This window comes from Amblyraja radiata, chromosome 41 (assembly GCF_010909765.2).
Source record: "Amblyraja radiata isolate CabotCenter1 chromosome 41, sAmbRad1.1.pri, whole genome shotgun sequence".
In the NCBI taxonomy this organism is placed as follows: domain Eukaryota; kingdom Metazoa; phylum Chordata; class Chondrichthyes; order Rajiformes; family Rajidae; genus Amblyraja; species Amblyraja radiata.
This window is the reverse complement of record NC_045996.1, coordinates 14,559,832-14,574,669: the sequence shown is the minus strand read 5'-3', so window position 1 is coordinate 14,574,669 and position 14,838 is coordinate 14,559,832. Positions and strand designations below refer to the sequence as shown.

Sequence of the window (14,838 nt, the reverse complement as noted above, 5' to 3'; positions counted from 1 at the left end):
GGGGAGGTGGATGGGGTGGAGGGGGGGGAAAGTGGAGGGGGAGAAGAGACAGAGAGGATTACAGAGAAATAGGAAGGGGACTTGTGTAGAGGCTCCGCTGGGAGCTGGCAGGAACTCGATGGGCCGAATGGCCTTGTGCGTTGGTGGTGAGGGCAACCGAATGGCCTTGTGCGTTGGTGGTGAGGGCAACCTTGCCTGAGAAGTAACTCACAGACAGTGTGGTGATTCCAGAGCAAGATTTTATTATCTCACAAATATTGTGTGTAAATACAGATAAACGGTGAACCCAAACTGTGCGACTGACTGCGACTTGAACGCCTCAGGCACCTTTGGTAATACACGATACTCAATTATCATGGCAACCAATGCAAAATGCTCAAAAAATACATAATAATTCATAATAATGAGACAAGTATGGTTTCCAGAAAAGAGCATATTAATATAACAGTCCAAGTGTGGCAATGTCATTCAATCAATGAACGCTACGACTGTTTTATTATTGGCTTATGTACTGAGATACAGTGAAATCTGTTTTTTTGCAGAAATAGAAACACAGAAAATAGGTGCAGGAGTAGGCCATTCAGCCCTTCAAGCCAGCACCGCCATTCAATATGATCATGGCTGATCATCCCCAATCAGTACCCTGTTCCTGCTTTCTCCCCCATATCCCTTGATTCCGTTAGCCCGAAACCGAAGGGCTAAATCTAACTCTCTCGTGAAAACATCCAGTGAATTGGCCTCCACTGCCTTCTGTGGCAGAGAATTCCACAGACTCACAACTCTCTGGGTGAAAAGGTTTTTCCTCATCTCAGTCCCAAATGGCCTAGCCCTTATTCTTAAATTGTGTGTGACCCCTGGTTCTGGACTTCCCCCAACATCAGGAACATTTTTCCTTCACAGTTCCGTACTATACCCTAGGCAGGCAGTGAAGAAAGCGAATGGTATGTTAGCTTTCATAGCAAAAGGATTTGAGTCTAGGAGCAGGGAGGTTCTACTGCAGTTGTACAGGGTCTTGGTGAGACCACACCTGGAGTATTGCGTACAGTTTTGGTCTCCAAATCTGAGGAAGGACATTATTGCCCGAGTGGGAGTGCAGAAAAGGTTCACCAGACTGATTCTTGGGATGTCAGGACTGTCTTATGAAGAAAGACTGGATAGACTTGGTTTATACTCTCTAGAATTTAGGAGATTGAGAGGGGATCTTATAGAAACTTACAAAATTCTTAAGGGGTTGGACAGGCTAGATGCAGGAAGATTGCTCCCGATGTTGGGGAAGTCCAGGACAAGGGGTCACAGCTTAAGGATAAGGGGGAAATCCTTTAAAACTGAGATGAGAAGAACTTTTTTCACACAGAGAGTGGTGAATCTCTGGAACTCTCTGCCACAGAGGGTAGTTGAGGCCAGTTCATTGGCTATATTTAAGAGGGAGTTAGATGTGGCTCTTGTGGCTAAGGGGATCAGGGGGTATGGAGAGAAGGCAGGTACGGGATACTGAGTTGGATGGTCAGCCATGATCATATTGAATGGCGGTGCAGGCTCGAAGGGCCGAATGGCCTACTCCTGCACCTAATTTCTATGTTTCTATAGTACCCAAGAACAGCTCCTAGACTGTGGAACAGGATCCCTCTTCCCATCAGAACTATCGACTCCTTTAAGTCGAGACTTAAAACTCATCTTTACTCCCAAGCCTTTGTTGACGTCCTCTGAGGGAGGGCTATATGTATGTATTTATGTATGTACTTAATCTATGAACCGATGTTGTTTAATGTTAGTACCTCCACCAATGTAACGCACTTTGGCCAACGAGAGTTGTTTTTTAAATGTGCTATAGAAATAAAAGTGACTTGGCTTGATTGGATAGCGAGTGAAACAAAGCTGTTAACTGTACCTCAGTACACGTGTTCCACCAGCATGCGTGCGTCTAGCGCGACCAAACGTGGTGGCTTGAGGCGTCCGGCCTCGCGGGGCCGGTCCCACTTCCAACTGCGGAGACGTGTGGAGTTGTGTGGGGCTGGTCCCGACATCATACTCACCAATCATGCCGGGCGGTGACATCTTCGCGCAATGCCACGCGCTAGGCGTACGGCGTTGAGACGCTGTGTACGGCCTCAATGTGGCTGTTGCCACGCGGAATTTTTGGACTATGTTAATTTTGGACGGAGCCCTGCGCGATGTCGGGACCAGCTCCGCACAACTCCATACGGCTCCGGCGATGGAAGTGGGACCGGCCCCCGCAAGGCCGTACGGCTCAAGCGGCCACGTTAGGTCGCGCTTGCCGCATGCAGTCGCATGCTGGTGGGACAGGCCCTTAACTCAAGGAAAGGCATTACATTGTACATTTGAATTCTTTCACTGATGGGATTACATTGCCATTGAGCAGAAGAACACTGACAAGTTGAATAATATACCATGCATCACTGCACCCTGTCCATGCTCGATGAAGCTTTGGACCATAACAGTACACAGCCAGGGAGGGGGATGTCGATGGCGATGGGCTGGTCTACACGTCAACGTAATGGCGGCCATTGGTGATGGGAGGCAATGGCCACCCTTGGGAATGGGAACGAACGGCTCTCAACCCCGCTGGATGTCCCGCAGTTTGTCCGCCACGTCCTTCAGCTCCCGCTCAATCTCCGCCAGGTTACTCAGCTCGTGTTCCTGCGGGAAGGGACGGAAGCAGAATCTGATCACCCACCCGCTTTTATCGGGCGTTCGTTAGGTCCATTTTTCCCCCCACAGAGAGTGGTGAGTCTGTGGAATTCTCTGCCTCAGAGGGCGGTGGAGGCCGGTTCTCTGGATGCTACCGAGAGAGAGCTAGATAGGGCTCTGAAAGATAGCGGAGTCAGGGGATATGGGGAGAAGGCAGGAACGGGGTACTGATTGGGGATGATCAGCCATGAATGGCGGTGCTGGCTTGAAGGGCCGAATGGCCTACTCCTGCAACTATTATTTATTGTCATAAGGGATAGTAGAAGGATTAGGCCATTCGGCCCATCTAGTTTACTCCGCCATTCAATCATGGCTGATCTGTCTCTCCCTCCTATCCCCATTCTCCTGCCTTCTCCCCATAACCCCTGACATCAACAATCTGTCTATCTTTACGTAAAAACATCCACTGACTTGGCCTCCACAGCCTCCTGTGGCAAAGAATTCCACAGATTCACCACCCTCTGACTAAAGAAATTACTCCTCATCTCCTTCCTAAAAGAACGTCCTTCAATTCTGAGGCTGTGACCTCTAGTCCTAGACTCTCCCACTAGTGGAAACATCCTCTCCACATCCACTCTATCCAAGCCTTTCACTATTCTGTACATTTCAATGAGGTCCCCCCTCATTCTTCTAAACTCCAGTAAGTACAGGCCCAGTGCTGGCAAACGCTCATCATAAATTAACCCACTCATTCCTGGGATCGTTCTTGTAAACCTCCTCTGGACCCTCTCCAGAGCCGGCTCATCCTTCCTCAGATATGGGGGCCACACCTGCTCACAAAAGATAGGAGCAAAGTGCTGGAGTAACTCAGCGGGTCAGGCAGCATCTCCGGAGAAAAGGAATAGGTGACGTATCAGGTTGAGACCCTTCTTCAGACTATTATGAGGAGTTGTGACAATTCCTTTCTCTTCCCCCCCCCCTCACCTGGGGAAGCGGAGAAAACTCACTTTGTTTAATTTAGTTTAGAGATACAGCACAGCAGAAACAGGCCCTTCGGCCCATCTAGTCGGTGCCGACCAGCCATCATCCCGTAAACTAACACTATCCTACACACACTAAGGACAATTTACAATTTTACCAAAGCCAATTAACCTACAAACCTGTCCGTCTTTGGAGTGTGGGCGGACACCGGAGCACCCGGAGAAAACCCACGCAGGTCACGGGGAGAACGTGCAAACTCCGTACAGACAGCGCCCTATAGTCAGGATTGAACCTGGGTCTCTGGCTGCAGCTCTACCACCATGCCGGCCCTACGTACTCACCTCATGCTTCAGTTTTCTTTCTTGCTCTCCTTCTCCCTCCTCTCCCTCCTCATCCACCGCCTCCACCTTGCCGTTCCCCAGCCCGCGGTGCTTCTTCCACTGGTAGACAACGTCATCTTCACGTCTCTTCTTCGTGTCCAGATGATGGCGTCTCTTATCCTCACGAGGCTGTTGCTGGTCCACGTTGCCCAGCGCGTGGCTTTGTGCCTCCAGGATCTTCAGTCCTTCCTGCTCCGCTTCAAACTGGTCAGTTTCCTCATCGCTGGCATTCTCCTCCACTCGCTTGCTGGCGTTTGGCTGGCCGATCCCATTCCCATTCCTCCTGGGAACGCCACCTTCCCGTTCCTTCCTCTCCTCCTCCTCCTCCTCATCCTCTCTGCTCTCCAACTCCTGCTTGGCGACCTTCTCAATCAGCTCGTCCACCCTGAGGTCCTCTCGCCCCTCCTGCCCAAGCTCAATGGCGCTTTGATAGTCTTCCTCAGATAGCTCGCCGCGTCCCTTCCCGAAACCGCCTTTGTCTTCATCGCTGAACTCTTCCTCGCTCGCTCGCGCTCCGACCTTGGTGCCATCTTCGCCAGTGATGAGGTCTTTGTCCTTGCGTTGTTCCTCGTTCTTCACCTCTTGCCCTTGACCGTTCCTCTTCACCTCTCCCTCTTCCTTCGAAGGGGTGTTCATCTTCACGTGGGATCCCCCTTGGCTGATGCTGGGCTCCCTCCACTCATCACCCCCCTCCTCCTTCAGTGAGGCAAGCCTCTTCTCCAAGTTGTCCTCCTCATTCCACTCCATGCTTTCTGCCATAGGATAGTTCCACTTCTTGTCGTTTTTCAGAGGCATTTGCTTGACTGAACTCTCAACTGAAGCCGGAACACACAAGGGTTAAAAGTCAGGCAGATGTTACTGTGAGAAAAGGTTGCATGATGCTGGGTTAATGGATGGGTTAATGCAAGGATCAATGCAAGGGTTAATAGAAAGATAGGTGCAGGACCCTTCGAGCCAGCATCACCATTCAAAATCAGTACCCCGTTCCTGTTTTCTCCCCATATCCCATTGATTCCGTTAGCCCCAAGAGCTAAATCTAACTCTCTCTTGAAAACATCCAGTGAATTGGCCTCCGCTGCCTTCTGTGGCAGAGAATTCCACAGATTCACAACTCTCTGGGTGAAAACGTTTTTCCTCGTCTCAGTCCTAAATGGCCGACCCCTTATTCTTAAACTGTGTCTGACCCCTGGTTCTGGACTCCCCCAACATCGGGGAACATTATTCCTGCATCTAGCCTGTCCTTTAAGAATTTTATGTTTCTATAAGATATCCCTCTCATCCTTCTAAATTCCAGTGAATACAAGCCCAGTCGATCCATTCTTTCATCATATGTCAGTCCTGCCAACATAAGGAGACAGGGATAGAGAGAAACATAGAAACATAGAAAATAGGTGCAGGAGTAGGCCATTCGGCCCTTCGAGTCTGCACCGCCATTCAATATGATCATGGCTGATCATCCAACTCAGTATCCTGTACCTGCCTTCTCTCCATACCCCCTGATCCCTTTAGCCACAAGGGCCACATCTAACTCCCTCTTAAATATAGCCAACGAACTGTGGCCTCAACTACCCTCTGTGGCAGAGAATTCCACAGATTCACCACTCTCTGTGTGAAAAATGTTTTTCTCATCTCGGTTTTAAAGGATTTCCCCCTTATCCTTAAACTGTGACCCCTTGTTCTGGACTTCCCCAACATCGGGAACAATCTTCCTGCATCTAGCCTGTCCAACCCCTTAAGAATTTTGTAAGTTTCTATAAGAGAGAGAGAGACAGACAGTGAGACAGACAGACAGAGACAGATAGCGACAGAGAGATAGACAGACAGTGGGAGAGAGAATAGAGAGATAGACTGACTGACAGACTAAGAGCGACAGACAGTGAGATACAGTGGGAAAGAAAGAGAGAGAAAGATAATGACAGAGAGAGAGAATGAGATAGAGACGGAGAGAGAGAGAGAGACAGAGACACAGAGAGGAGTATTGGGAGAGAGAGAGACTGAGGGAGAGAAAGTGGAAGGGAGAGAGAAAGAGAGAGAGAGAGAGAGAGAGAGAGAGAGAGAGAGAGAGAGAGAGAGAGAGAGAGAGAGAGAGAGAGAGAGATTACAAATCAAACTGTGGGTGGACATTCACGCCCCAAACTAGTTAGTGTGCGGAATGACGGACACGACAGGCTACTGTACCAGGCTGTGTGAGTTCCTCCAGCTCCCTCAGCAGGTTCTGATGAAGCACCATGGCCAGAACTCTCTCATCTGCAGCAGAGATAACAGTCGCAGTTAGCACCCTGACCATTATAAAAGCTACGACAGGTGAAATATTCAATCACACTCAAATAGTATTTAATGCGACACAGAGAGGGTCAGAGGGAAAACAGACAGAATGTAAAAATAAAGAAAATGAGAGAACAAAAGAGAGACACAGAGACAGAGAGGATGAAGGGGGGGGGGGGGGGAGACAGAGGAGTCAGGGAGACTGACAGAGTGATAGAGAGAGAGTGTGAAAGCAGAGAGAGAGAGACTGAGAATGAGAGAGAGACAGAGAGATAGAGTGAGAGACAGAGACAGAGAGAGACAGAGAGACAGAGACTGAGAGAGACAGGGAGACTGAGAGAGACAGAGAAAGAGACACAGACAGAGATAGATAGATAGAGAGAGAGAGAGACACACACACACACAGACTGAGACAAATAGAGAGAGAGACAGTGAGAGACAAAGACTGAGACAAATAGAGAGAGAGCCAGTCAGACAGACAGAGACAGACAGAGACAGAGACAAAGACAGAGAGAGACAGAGAGAGACAGAGAGAGACAGAGAGAGACAGAGAGAGACAGAGAGAGACAGAGGCAGAGACAGAGAGAGAGAGATTGCAGAAATGGAACCAGAAGCCTTGTTAATTATCTTATGAGAAATGAGAAAGCACCACATGGTGGACAGTGCAGCAATGTGGAGCCGGTGAATGACGGGAGGGAGGAGGATTGTGTTTGAGGGACAGCTTGACCTTCTTTGAGGACCTTGCTGCATCCAGCGGTGACAGGCAGCGGCCTGGGGCTGGACAGAGTGTCGGAGATCACCTCGACAATACATCTGGTCACCTGCAGAGAGAGACAAAGGCACACGGTGGCAGCAGGTAGGAAGGACCAGGTCATCCAGAACCGACACTAACCTTGGATATCCAGACCTGTTCATGTCTGATGGAGGGACAGCACCTCATATTTGGTCCCCTAATTTGAGGAAGGACATTCTTGCTATTGAGGGAGTGCAGCGTAGGTTTACAAGGTTAATTCCCGGGATGGCGGGACTGTCATATGCTGAGAGAATGAAGCAGGCCATTCGGCCCTTCGAGCCAGCACCGCCATTCAATGTGATCATCCCCAATCAGTACCCCGTTCCTGCCTTCTCCCCATATCCCCTGACTACGCTGTTTTTAAGAGCCCTATCTAGTTCTCTCTAGAAAGCATCCAGAGAACCTGCCCCCACCGCCCTCTGAGGCAGAGAATTCCACAGACTCACCACTCTCTGTGAGAAAAAGTGTTTCCTCGTCTCCGTTCTAAATGGCTTACCCCTTATTCTGAAACTGTGTGTGGCCCCTGGTTCTGGACTCCCCCAACATCGGGAACATGTTTCCTGCCTCTAGCGTGTCCAAACCCTTAACAATCTTACCGATCATAATTGATAGTGTTATAGCTCAGAGAAAGTGCAGATTTTTTAAAAAAGCAAGGATCACATCAAGGTAGATTGGAGGATCAAGATGGAGGTCTGTCCAAGTGTCCAAAAACAGTGGGGAAGAGGCTGTTCTTGGTTCTGGTGGCAGGTGCTTACACAATTTTGTACCATGTGCCCGGACGGAGAGGGGAGAGGAGGGAATGACTGGGGAGCGAGGATATTTAAGGAGCAGGGTGTCTGATGTTGTGGTCAAGTCAAGATGAGAGACAGGCTTACCTGATCATCTTCCGTTAGCATCTCGGAGGACAACGGTCGACAGGTCACTGCAACAGAGAGACGAGAACCATCGATGTGGAGCCACGGGTAACATCAAAGGGGGGGCGTCAATGTTAACACAAGGTCCCAGACACTAGGTCTCCACTCATTCAGATCATCCAAGAGGCCTCACCTGACACACCCAGAGCGCGAGAGGCATAGTCTTAGAGTGATACAGCACCGAAACAGGCCCTTCAGCCCATCGAGTTCATGCCAGTACCCAGTGGAAGAGAGCATTGAGGCACATAGCATGGAAGACCTTTCAACCCACCGAGTCCTTGCCAGGACCCAGTGGAAGAGTTATACAGCAAGACAACAGGACCTTCGGCCCATCGGGTCCATGCCAGATACCCAGTGAAAAAGACGCATTGGGGTATAGAGACATACAACAGAAAAACAGGCCCTTCGGCCCATCAGGTCTGTGCAAGAACCCAGTAAATTGCGAGGCATTGAGGTATAGAGACATACAGCACGACAACAGGCCCTTCGGGCCATCGAGCCCGTGCTAACCAGTTACATCAATCCCACACTAATCCCAGGTCTGTAGGTTAATCGGCCCCTCTGTAAATTCCTCTCTAGTGTGTAGGGAGTGGATGAGAAAGTGGGATAACTTTCTAAGAGGGAGTTAGATGTGGCCCTTGTGGCTAAAGGGATCAGGGGGTTTGGAGAGAAGACAGGTACAGGACACTGAGTTGGATGATCAGCCATGATCGTATTGAATGGCGGTGCAGGCTCGAAGGGCCGAATGGCCTACTCCTGCACCTATTTTCTATGTTTCTATGTTAACTAGTGTGAACGGGTGATCGATGGTCGGCGTGGACTCAGTGGGCCGAAGGGCCTGTCTCCATGCTGTATTTTTTTCAATCGATTCAATTAATACGAGTTAATGTTGGCATCATGTTTGGCAGATGGGCAGCAGCAGAGTTGCTGCCTTTCAGAAGTGTGTAAACAAACACACACCTCCAGATTCAGAGACAGTTTCTTCCCAGCTGTTATCAGGCAACTGAACCATCCTACCACAACCAGAGAGCGGTCCTGAACTACTATCTACCTCATTGGAGACCCTCGGACTATCTTTGAATGGACTTTACTGGACATTATCTTGCACTAAACATTATTCATTTTATTCCCTTATCATGTATCAGTACACTGTGAACGGCTCGATTGGGGTATGGAGAGAAGGCAGGTACAGGATACCGAGTTGGATGATCAGCCATGATCATATTGAATGGCGAATGATGCAGGCTCGAAGGGCCGATGGCCTCTACTCCTGCACCTATTGTCTATGTTTCTATGTTTGTAATCATGTATTGTCTTTCCGCTGACTGGTTAGAAAATAGGTGCAGGAGGAGGCCATTCGGCCCTTCGAGCCAGCACCGCAACAAAAAGCTTTTCACTGTACCTCGGTACACGTGACAATAAACTCAACACAAACTCACCCCCTCCCCATGGTCCATTATAGCCAGGGGTGACTGTATTAATTCCACCATTCCATGCACAAAATAAATATTATGGTCAGAAAACTGCAAACATCCTGCTGAACAGTGAATACAGACAGCTGTTAAAAGCCAGAGTATTAGAGATGGAGGCAAGGTGATTCAGTAACCAGGGGCAACAACGTGTGTGCTAACTGCTGGCAGAGATTGTGTTATTGGATCCATGGCCTCGACACACACACACACATCTGCTGAAGGTCACTTGGTCCGTGGAGTCCAACCTGCGCCAGTAACTCTGCCTTAACTTCCACATGTCTAACCAGGACGCGCTATTACAGAGGCACACAGCACGGAAACAGGTCCTTCGTCCACCCTGTCCCACTTAGGAAACCTGAACGGAAACCTCTGGAGACTTTGCGCCCCACCCAAGGTTTCCGTGCGGTTCCCGGAGGTTTTTGTCAGTCTCCCTACCTGCTTCCACTACCTGCAACCTCCGGCAACCACCTGCAACCTCCGGCAACCACCTGCAACCACCGGCAACCTCCGGCAACCGCCTGCAACCTCCGGCAACCGCCTGCAACCTCCGGCAACCGCCTGCAACCTCCGGCAACCGCCTGCAACCTCCGGCAACCACCTGCAACCTCCGGCAACCTCCGGCAACCACCTGCAACCTCCGGCAACCGCCTGCAACCTCCGGGAACCGCAGGGAAACCTTGAGTGGGACGCAAAGTCTCCAGAGGTTTCCGTTCAGGATATTACACTGAGTCTGCACCGACCTCCAACCACCCGTTTGCACGAACCCCACTTTATTCTCCTCCGTTTTAGGTGGGGCAGCGGGTAGGGCATAGAGCCAGAGAGATCCGGGTTCGATCCTGATCGCGGGTGCTGCCTGTGCGGTGTTTGCACGTTCTCTCCCCGTGATCCGCGTGGGTTTCCTCCGGGCGCTCCGGTTTCCTCCCACACTCCAAAGACGGTGCAGGGTTTGTAGTTCGTGTTAAGCGGCTTCTGTGAAACCCCCCTGCCGTGTAGGATGTGAACGTGGGATAATATAGAACTGGTGTATGGGTGATCGATGGTTGGCACAGGCTCGGTGGGGCAAAGGTCCTGTACCTCAAAACCCTCTAAACTAGCTGAGTCAGGGGATATGGGGAGAAGGCAGGAACGGGGTACTGATTGGGGATGATCAGCCGTGATCACATTGAATGGTGGTGCTGGCTCGAAGGGCCGAATGGCCTGCTCCTGCGTCTATTGTCTAGGATATCAGGACTGTCTTATGAAGAAAGACTGGATAGACTTGGTTTATACTCTCTAGAATTTAGGAGATTGAGAGGGGATCTTATAGAAACTTACAAAATTCTTAAGGGGTTGGACAGGTTAGATGCAGGAAGATTGCTCCCGATGTTGGGGAAGTCCAGGACAAGGGGTCACAGCTTAAGGATAAGGGGGAAATCCTTTAAAACCGAGATGAGAAGAACTTTTTTCACATAGAGAGTGGTGAATCTCTGGAACTCTCTGCCACAGAGGGTAGTCAAGGCCAGTTCATTGGCTATATTTAAGAGGGAGTTAGATGTGGCCCTTGTGGCTAAGGGGATCAGAGGGTATGGAGAGAAGGCAGGTACGAGATACTGAGTTGGATGATCAGCCATGATCATATTGAATGGCGGTGCAGGCTCGAAGGGCCGAATGGCCTACTCCTGCACCTAATTTCTATGTTTCTATGATATTGAGGGAATCAATGGGTTTCTGAACTGCCATGGCCTTATTGAATGGTAGAACAGGCACAACGGGCTGAATGGCCTTTTCCTGCTTTTTAATGCATTTATTTAATGCCCCTTAATAAACACCTCCTCTACCTTACAGACTCTTGTTTCCTGCTTCCCCGCATGTAAAATGCCCCATTAATTCCGCTTATTATTGTCACGTACAGCGAGATAGAGTGGAAAGGTTTGTGTTGCCCGCTATCCTGTCAAAGAAATGATTCTTCATCTAGGGGCTAGTGGAATCAAGGGATATGGGGAGAAGGCAGGCACGGGGTATTGATTGGGGATGATCAGCCATGATCACAATGAATGGCGGTGCTGGCTCGAAGGGCCGAATGGCCTCCTCCTGCACCTATTGTCTATGTTTCCACAACCAAGCCGTCCACAATGTACAGATACAAGATAAAGGGGATATTAATTAGTGCAAGATAAGGACTAATTAAAGATAGTTGAAAGGTCTCCAATGAGGTGGATGGGAGGTCAGGACCGCAATCTAGGTGAGAGGACGGTTCAGTTGCCTGATAACAGCTGGGAAGAAAATGAATCTGGAGCTGGGGGGGAGGAGGTGGTGTCGCAGGCGAGAAGTTAGAGAGAGGACCAAGGGGGGAGGGGAGGAGAGGGATAGATGTACACGGAGATGGGGAGGGGGATGAACAGAGAGGGGGAGAAAGATGCATTGAGGGGGAGGTAGAAAGAGGGGGCAGTGAGAGAGGGGACAGCGTGACAGACAGACAGACAGAGAGACACAGAGACAGCGGGTCAGAGAAAGAGGAGAATGGAGAACCGGGGTAGAGGGAGGGAGAGGGATGGAGAGGGAGAGAGGGAGAGAGGGAGGGAGGGGGGACAGAGAGGGGGGGGGAGGGACGAGAGGGGGGGGAGGAGACAGAGAGGGTGGGGGAGAGAGAGAGAAGAGAGGGGGGGGTAGAGACAGAGAGGGGGGGGAGAGAGAGAGAGAGAGCGAGCAAGGTTGAGAAAGGGGGGTGTCTATGTGCAGTCAGACATAAGGAATGAGGACGAGGAGAGGGAAGACGGGGCAGCGAGGACACAGATAGATGGAGAGGTGCGATGAAGGGTGGGTGAAGGTCGGATGGATGGAGGGAGGGAGGGAGGGAGCGGCAGTGAGCAGTAGCAGTGCCGGCCGCCGCTGTTCGCGGTGCTGAAACCTCCTCTCACGGGCAGCTCCGGGCGATTGGGGAAGTACTGATCGCCACCGGTTACAATTTCCAATCTTTTTCTGACAAAAGGTCTCGCCACAAACCACAACTTTTCCACCTCAAAACACACAAAACACACACATACACATACACACGTACACACACACACACACACACACACACACACACACACAGACACAGACACACACACACAGAGACACACGCAGACACAGACACACACACACACACACACACACACACACACGCAGACACACACACAGAGACACAGACACACAGAGACACACACACACGCAGAGACACACACACAGACACACACATACACCAAGCGACAGACGTGATTAAATAACAGCGCTGGCGCCCAACGCACCTACGAAACGCGTGTAAAAGAAAATCCTCAAACACGACACAAATTTCGGGCCAACATTCTTACCTTGGTGGCAGAAAACCATCCAGGCTACGAAACCTTTGAGAATCATCTTGTGCTGTTCGCTCCCGGTGATGTGTGTGTGGTGTGTGTGTGTGTGAGGGGGGTTAAGGAGACGAGGGGAGGGATAAGTCTACATGGGTTATATAATGAAAATGATACAACATAAGAAGGGGGTGGAATGAGTTCGCTGGAGAAAACTGAAAGGCGATGGAGATGGAGTTAGCCACCAGTCCCAGTGGCGGCGGCGTGAAACAGCCCGGGATCGTTACAGGATTGTGTCCTTAAATAGTCAAGACCAGAGGAAGTGATGTCAGGAGTTCATGTTGTACATGTTTTTTAAAGGTGCATTCAATCACCATTTACTATCCCCCGGTAGAAAATAGAATATTCTGTCAAACGACCTCTGGGAGGGCGATTGCAACTAAACGAAGGGCGATTAAGAGCGTGGACAAGGATCAGGTAGTTGGAACAGCGGCCGCATAGGGCACTGAATACAAAACGCTCGCTAAAGTCATGAGATCTTGTGACAGGAGCAGAATGAGGCCACTTTAGTTTGTGGGAGCTTGCAATGTGTAAATTGGTTACCACTTTCCTTTATAGAAACACAGAAAATAGGTGCAGGAGTAGGCCATTCAGCCCTTCTAGCCAGCACCGCCATTCAATGTGATCATGGCTGATCATCCACAATCAGTACCCCGTTCCTGCTTTCTCCCCATATCCCTTGATTCCGTTAGCTTTAAGATACCCCACTTAAGAACGTACATAGAAACATAGAAAATAGGTGCAGGAGGAGGCCATTCGGCCCTTAGAGCCAGCACCGCCATTCAATATGATCATGGCTGATCATCTCAGAGGTTAGTCCGTATCTGGAACGAGCTGCCAGATAATACTATAGAAGTGGACACGTTTATGATTTGTACAATACATTTGGACAGATGTATGGATAGGAAGGGTTTCATTTGGATGAGGACCAAATTCAGGTAAATAGGACCAGGCCAATACTTTAGTATTGAGTAGGACCCTTCTTCAGACTGAAGGTGACGGGGCCAGGAGCAGTAACACCATGTAAGAGGCATCTGGACAGGTACATGAAACGAGCAGAGCTTCGAGGGGGAATGGAATTAATGCAAGCATGTGGGATTGGCATAGACACAAAACGCTGGAGTAACTCAGCAGGACAGGCAGCATCTCTGGAGAGAAGGGATGGGTGGCGTTTCGGGTCGAGGCCCTTCTTCTGACTGATCAGAGTGAAGAAGGGTCTCGATCCAAAACGCCGCCCATTCCTTCTCTCCAGAGATGCTGCCTGTTCCGCTGAGTTACTCCAGCATTTTATGTCTATCTTCAATTTAAACCAGCATCTGCAGTTCCTTCCGACAACATTGGGATTGGTATAAATAGGCAAGGTGGTCGGCATGGAAACACAGTGGGCCAAAGGGCCTGTTTCCATGCTGTACATCCCCACTCTATAAAAATCGATGAGTAATGCTAACATAACCTGTGGATGTATTGACTGAAAATACATTAATATGAATGTAGGCATTTTTCATCAATTTTTAATTTAGTACAAATTTCCATTCAATATATTTTTTCCACTGATCTAAAATCATGCCTTGCTGATCTTGTTAAGTTACTTATTTGTATTAATATTCTTGCTTATCCACATCATTAAATGTTTTGCATTTCTTAATGAGCGGCCCACCTTACAACTAACAGCTACAAATGTGTTTTTTTTGTTTTCATGCCTGATCTTCAAAGCTCAGGGTTTAGACTAATTGATCATTAGTGAAATTCTCCACAATGAATCAATTTTTCAAGGATAATCACCTTGGCTGGGATTATTGGGTTTGTACACTGTGCTGTCCAGTCCTAAGGCTGATAGAAAATCAATGGTCCTCTGATCTGTGCTGCCAAGCTGTAGGCTTACGTGTAGAAACAAGGAAATGCATGTTCACAAGTGATAGGAGCAGAATTAGGCCATTCAGCCCATCGAGTCTACTTCGCCATTCAATTATGTTGCCAACATGAACTAATCTCCTTCTGCCTCCACGTGATCCATAT

General features: G+C 49.5%; 1 protein-coding gene across 2 annotated transcripts; it reads right to left on the bottom strand.

Moving 5' to 3' along the window:
- Positions 1–2,273: 2,273 nt before the first annotated feature.
- Positions 2,274–13,208, bottom strand: LOC116967809 (chromogranin-A-like). 2 transcript variants are annotated; one of them, XM_033014410.1, is made up of 6 exons: positions 12,784–13,208; positions 7,944–7,990; positions 7,003–7,096; positions 6,186–6,257; positions 3,972–4,822; positions 2,274–2,658 (listed from the first exon to the last, which is right to left on the bottom strand). In XM_033014410.1, the coding sequence occupies exons 1-6, from the start codon at positions 12,827–12,829 to the stop codon at positions 2,575–2,577; spliced, it is 1,194 nt and encodes a 397-aa protein (XP_032870301.1). In that variant the 5' UTR covers positions 12,830–13,208; the 3' UTR covers positions 2,274–2,574. The 2 variants fall into 2 exon arrangements, with proteins under 2 accessions (XP_032870301.1, XP_032870302.1); XM_033014411.1 differs by having other exon boundaries at positions 3,972–4,825; positions 6,189–6,257.
- Between the last annotated feature and the right edge of the window lie 1,630 nt (positions 13,209–14,838).

What these genes read in the sequence shown, in the direction of transcription:
- LOC116967809 (XM_033014410.1), bottom strand. Translation starts at nt 12,829, where the DNA reads ATGATTCTCAAAGGTTTCGTAGCCTGGATGGTTTTCTGCCACCAAG. An exon ending in GATGGTTTTCTGCCACCAAG is followed by an intron (nt 7,991 to 12,783) that starts GTAAGAATGTTG and finishes TCTCTGTTGCAG; the next exon opens with TGACCTGTCGACCGTTGTCC. An exon ending in TGCTAACGGAAGATGATCAG is followed by an intron (nt 7,097 to 7,943) that starts GTAAGCCTGTCT and finishes CTCTCTCTGCAG; the next exon opens with GTGACCAGATGTATTGTCGA.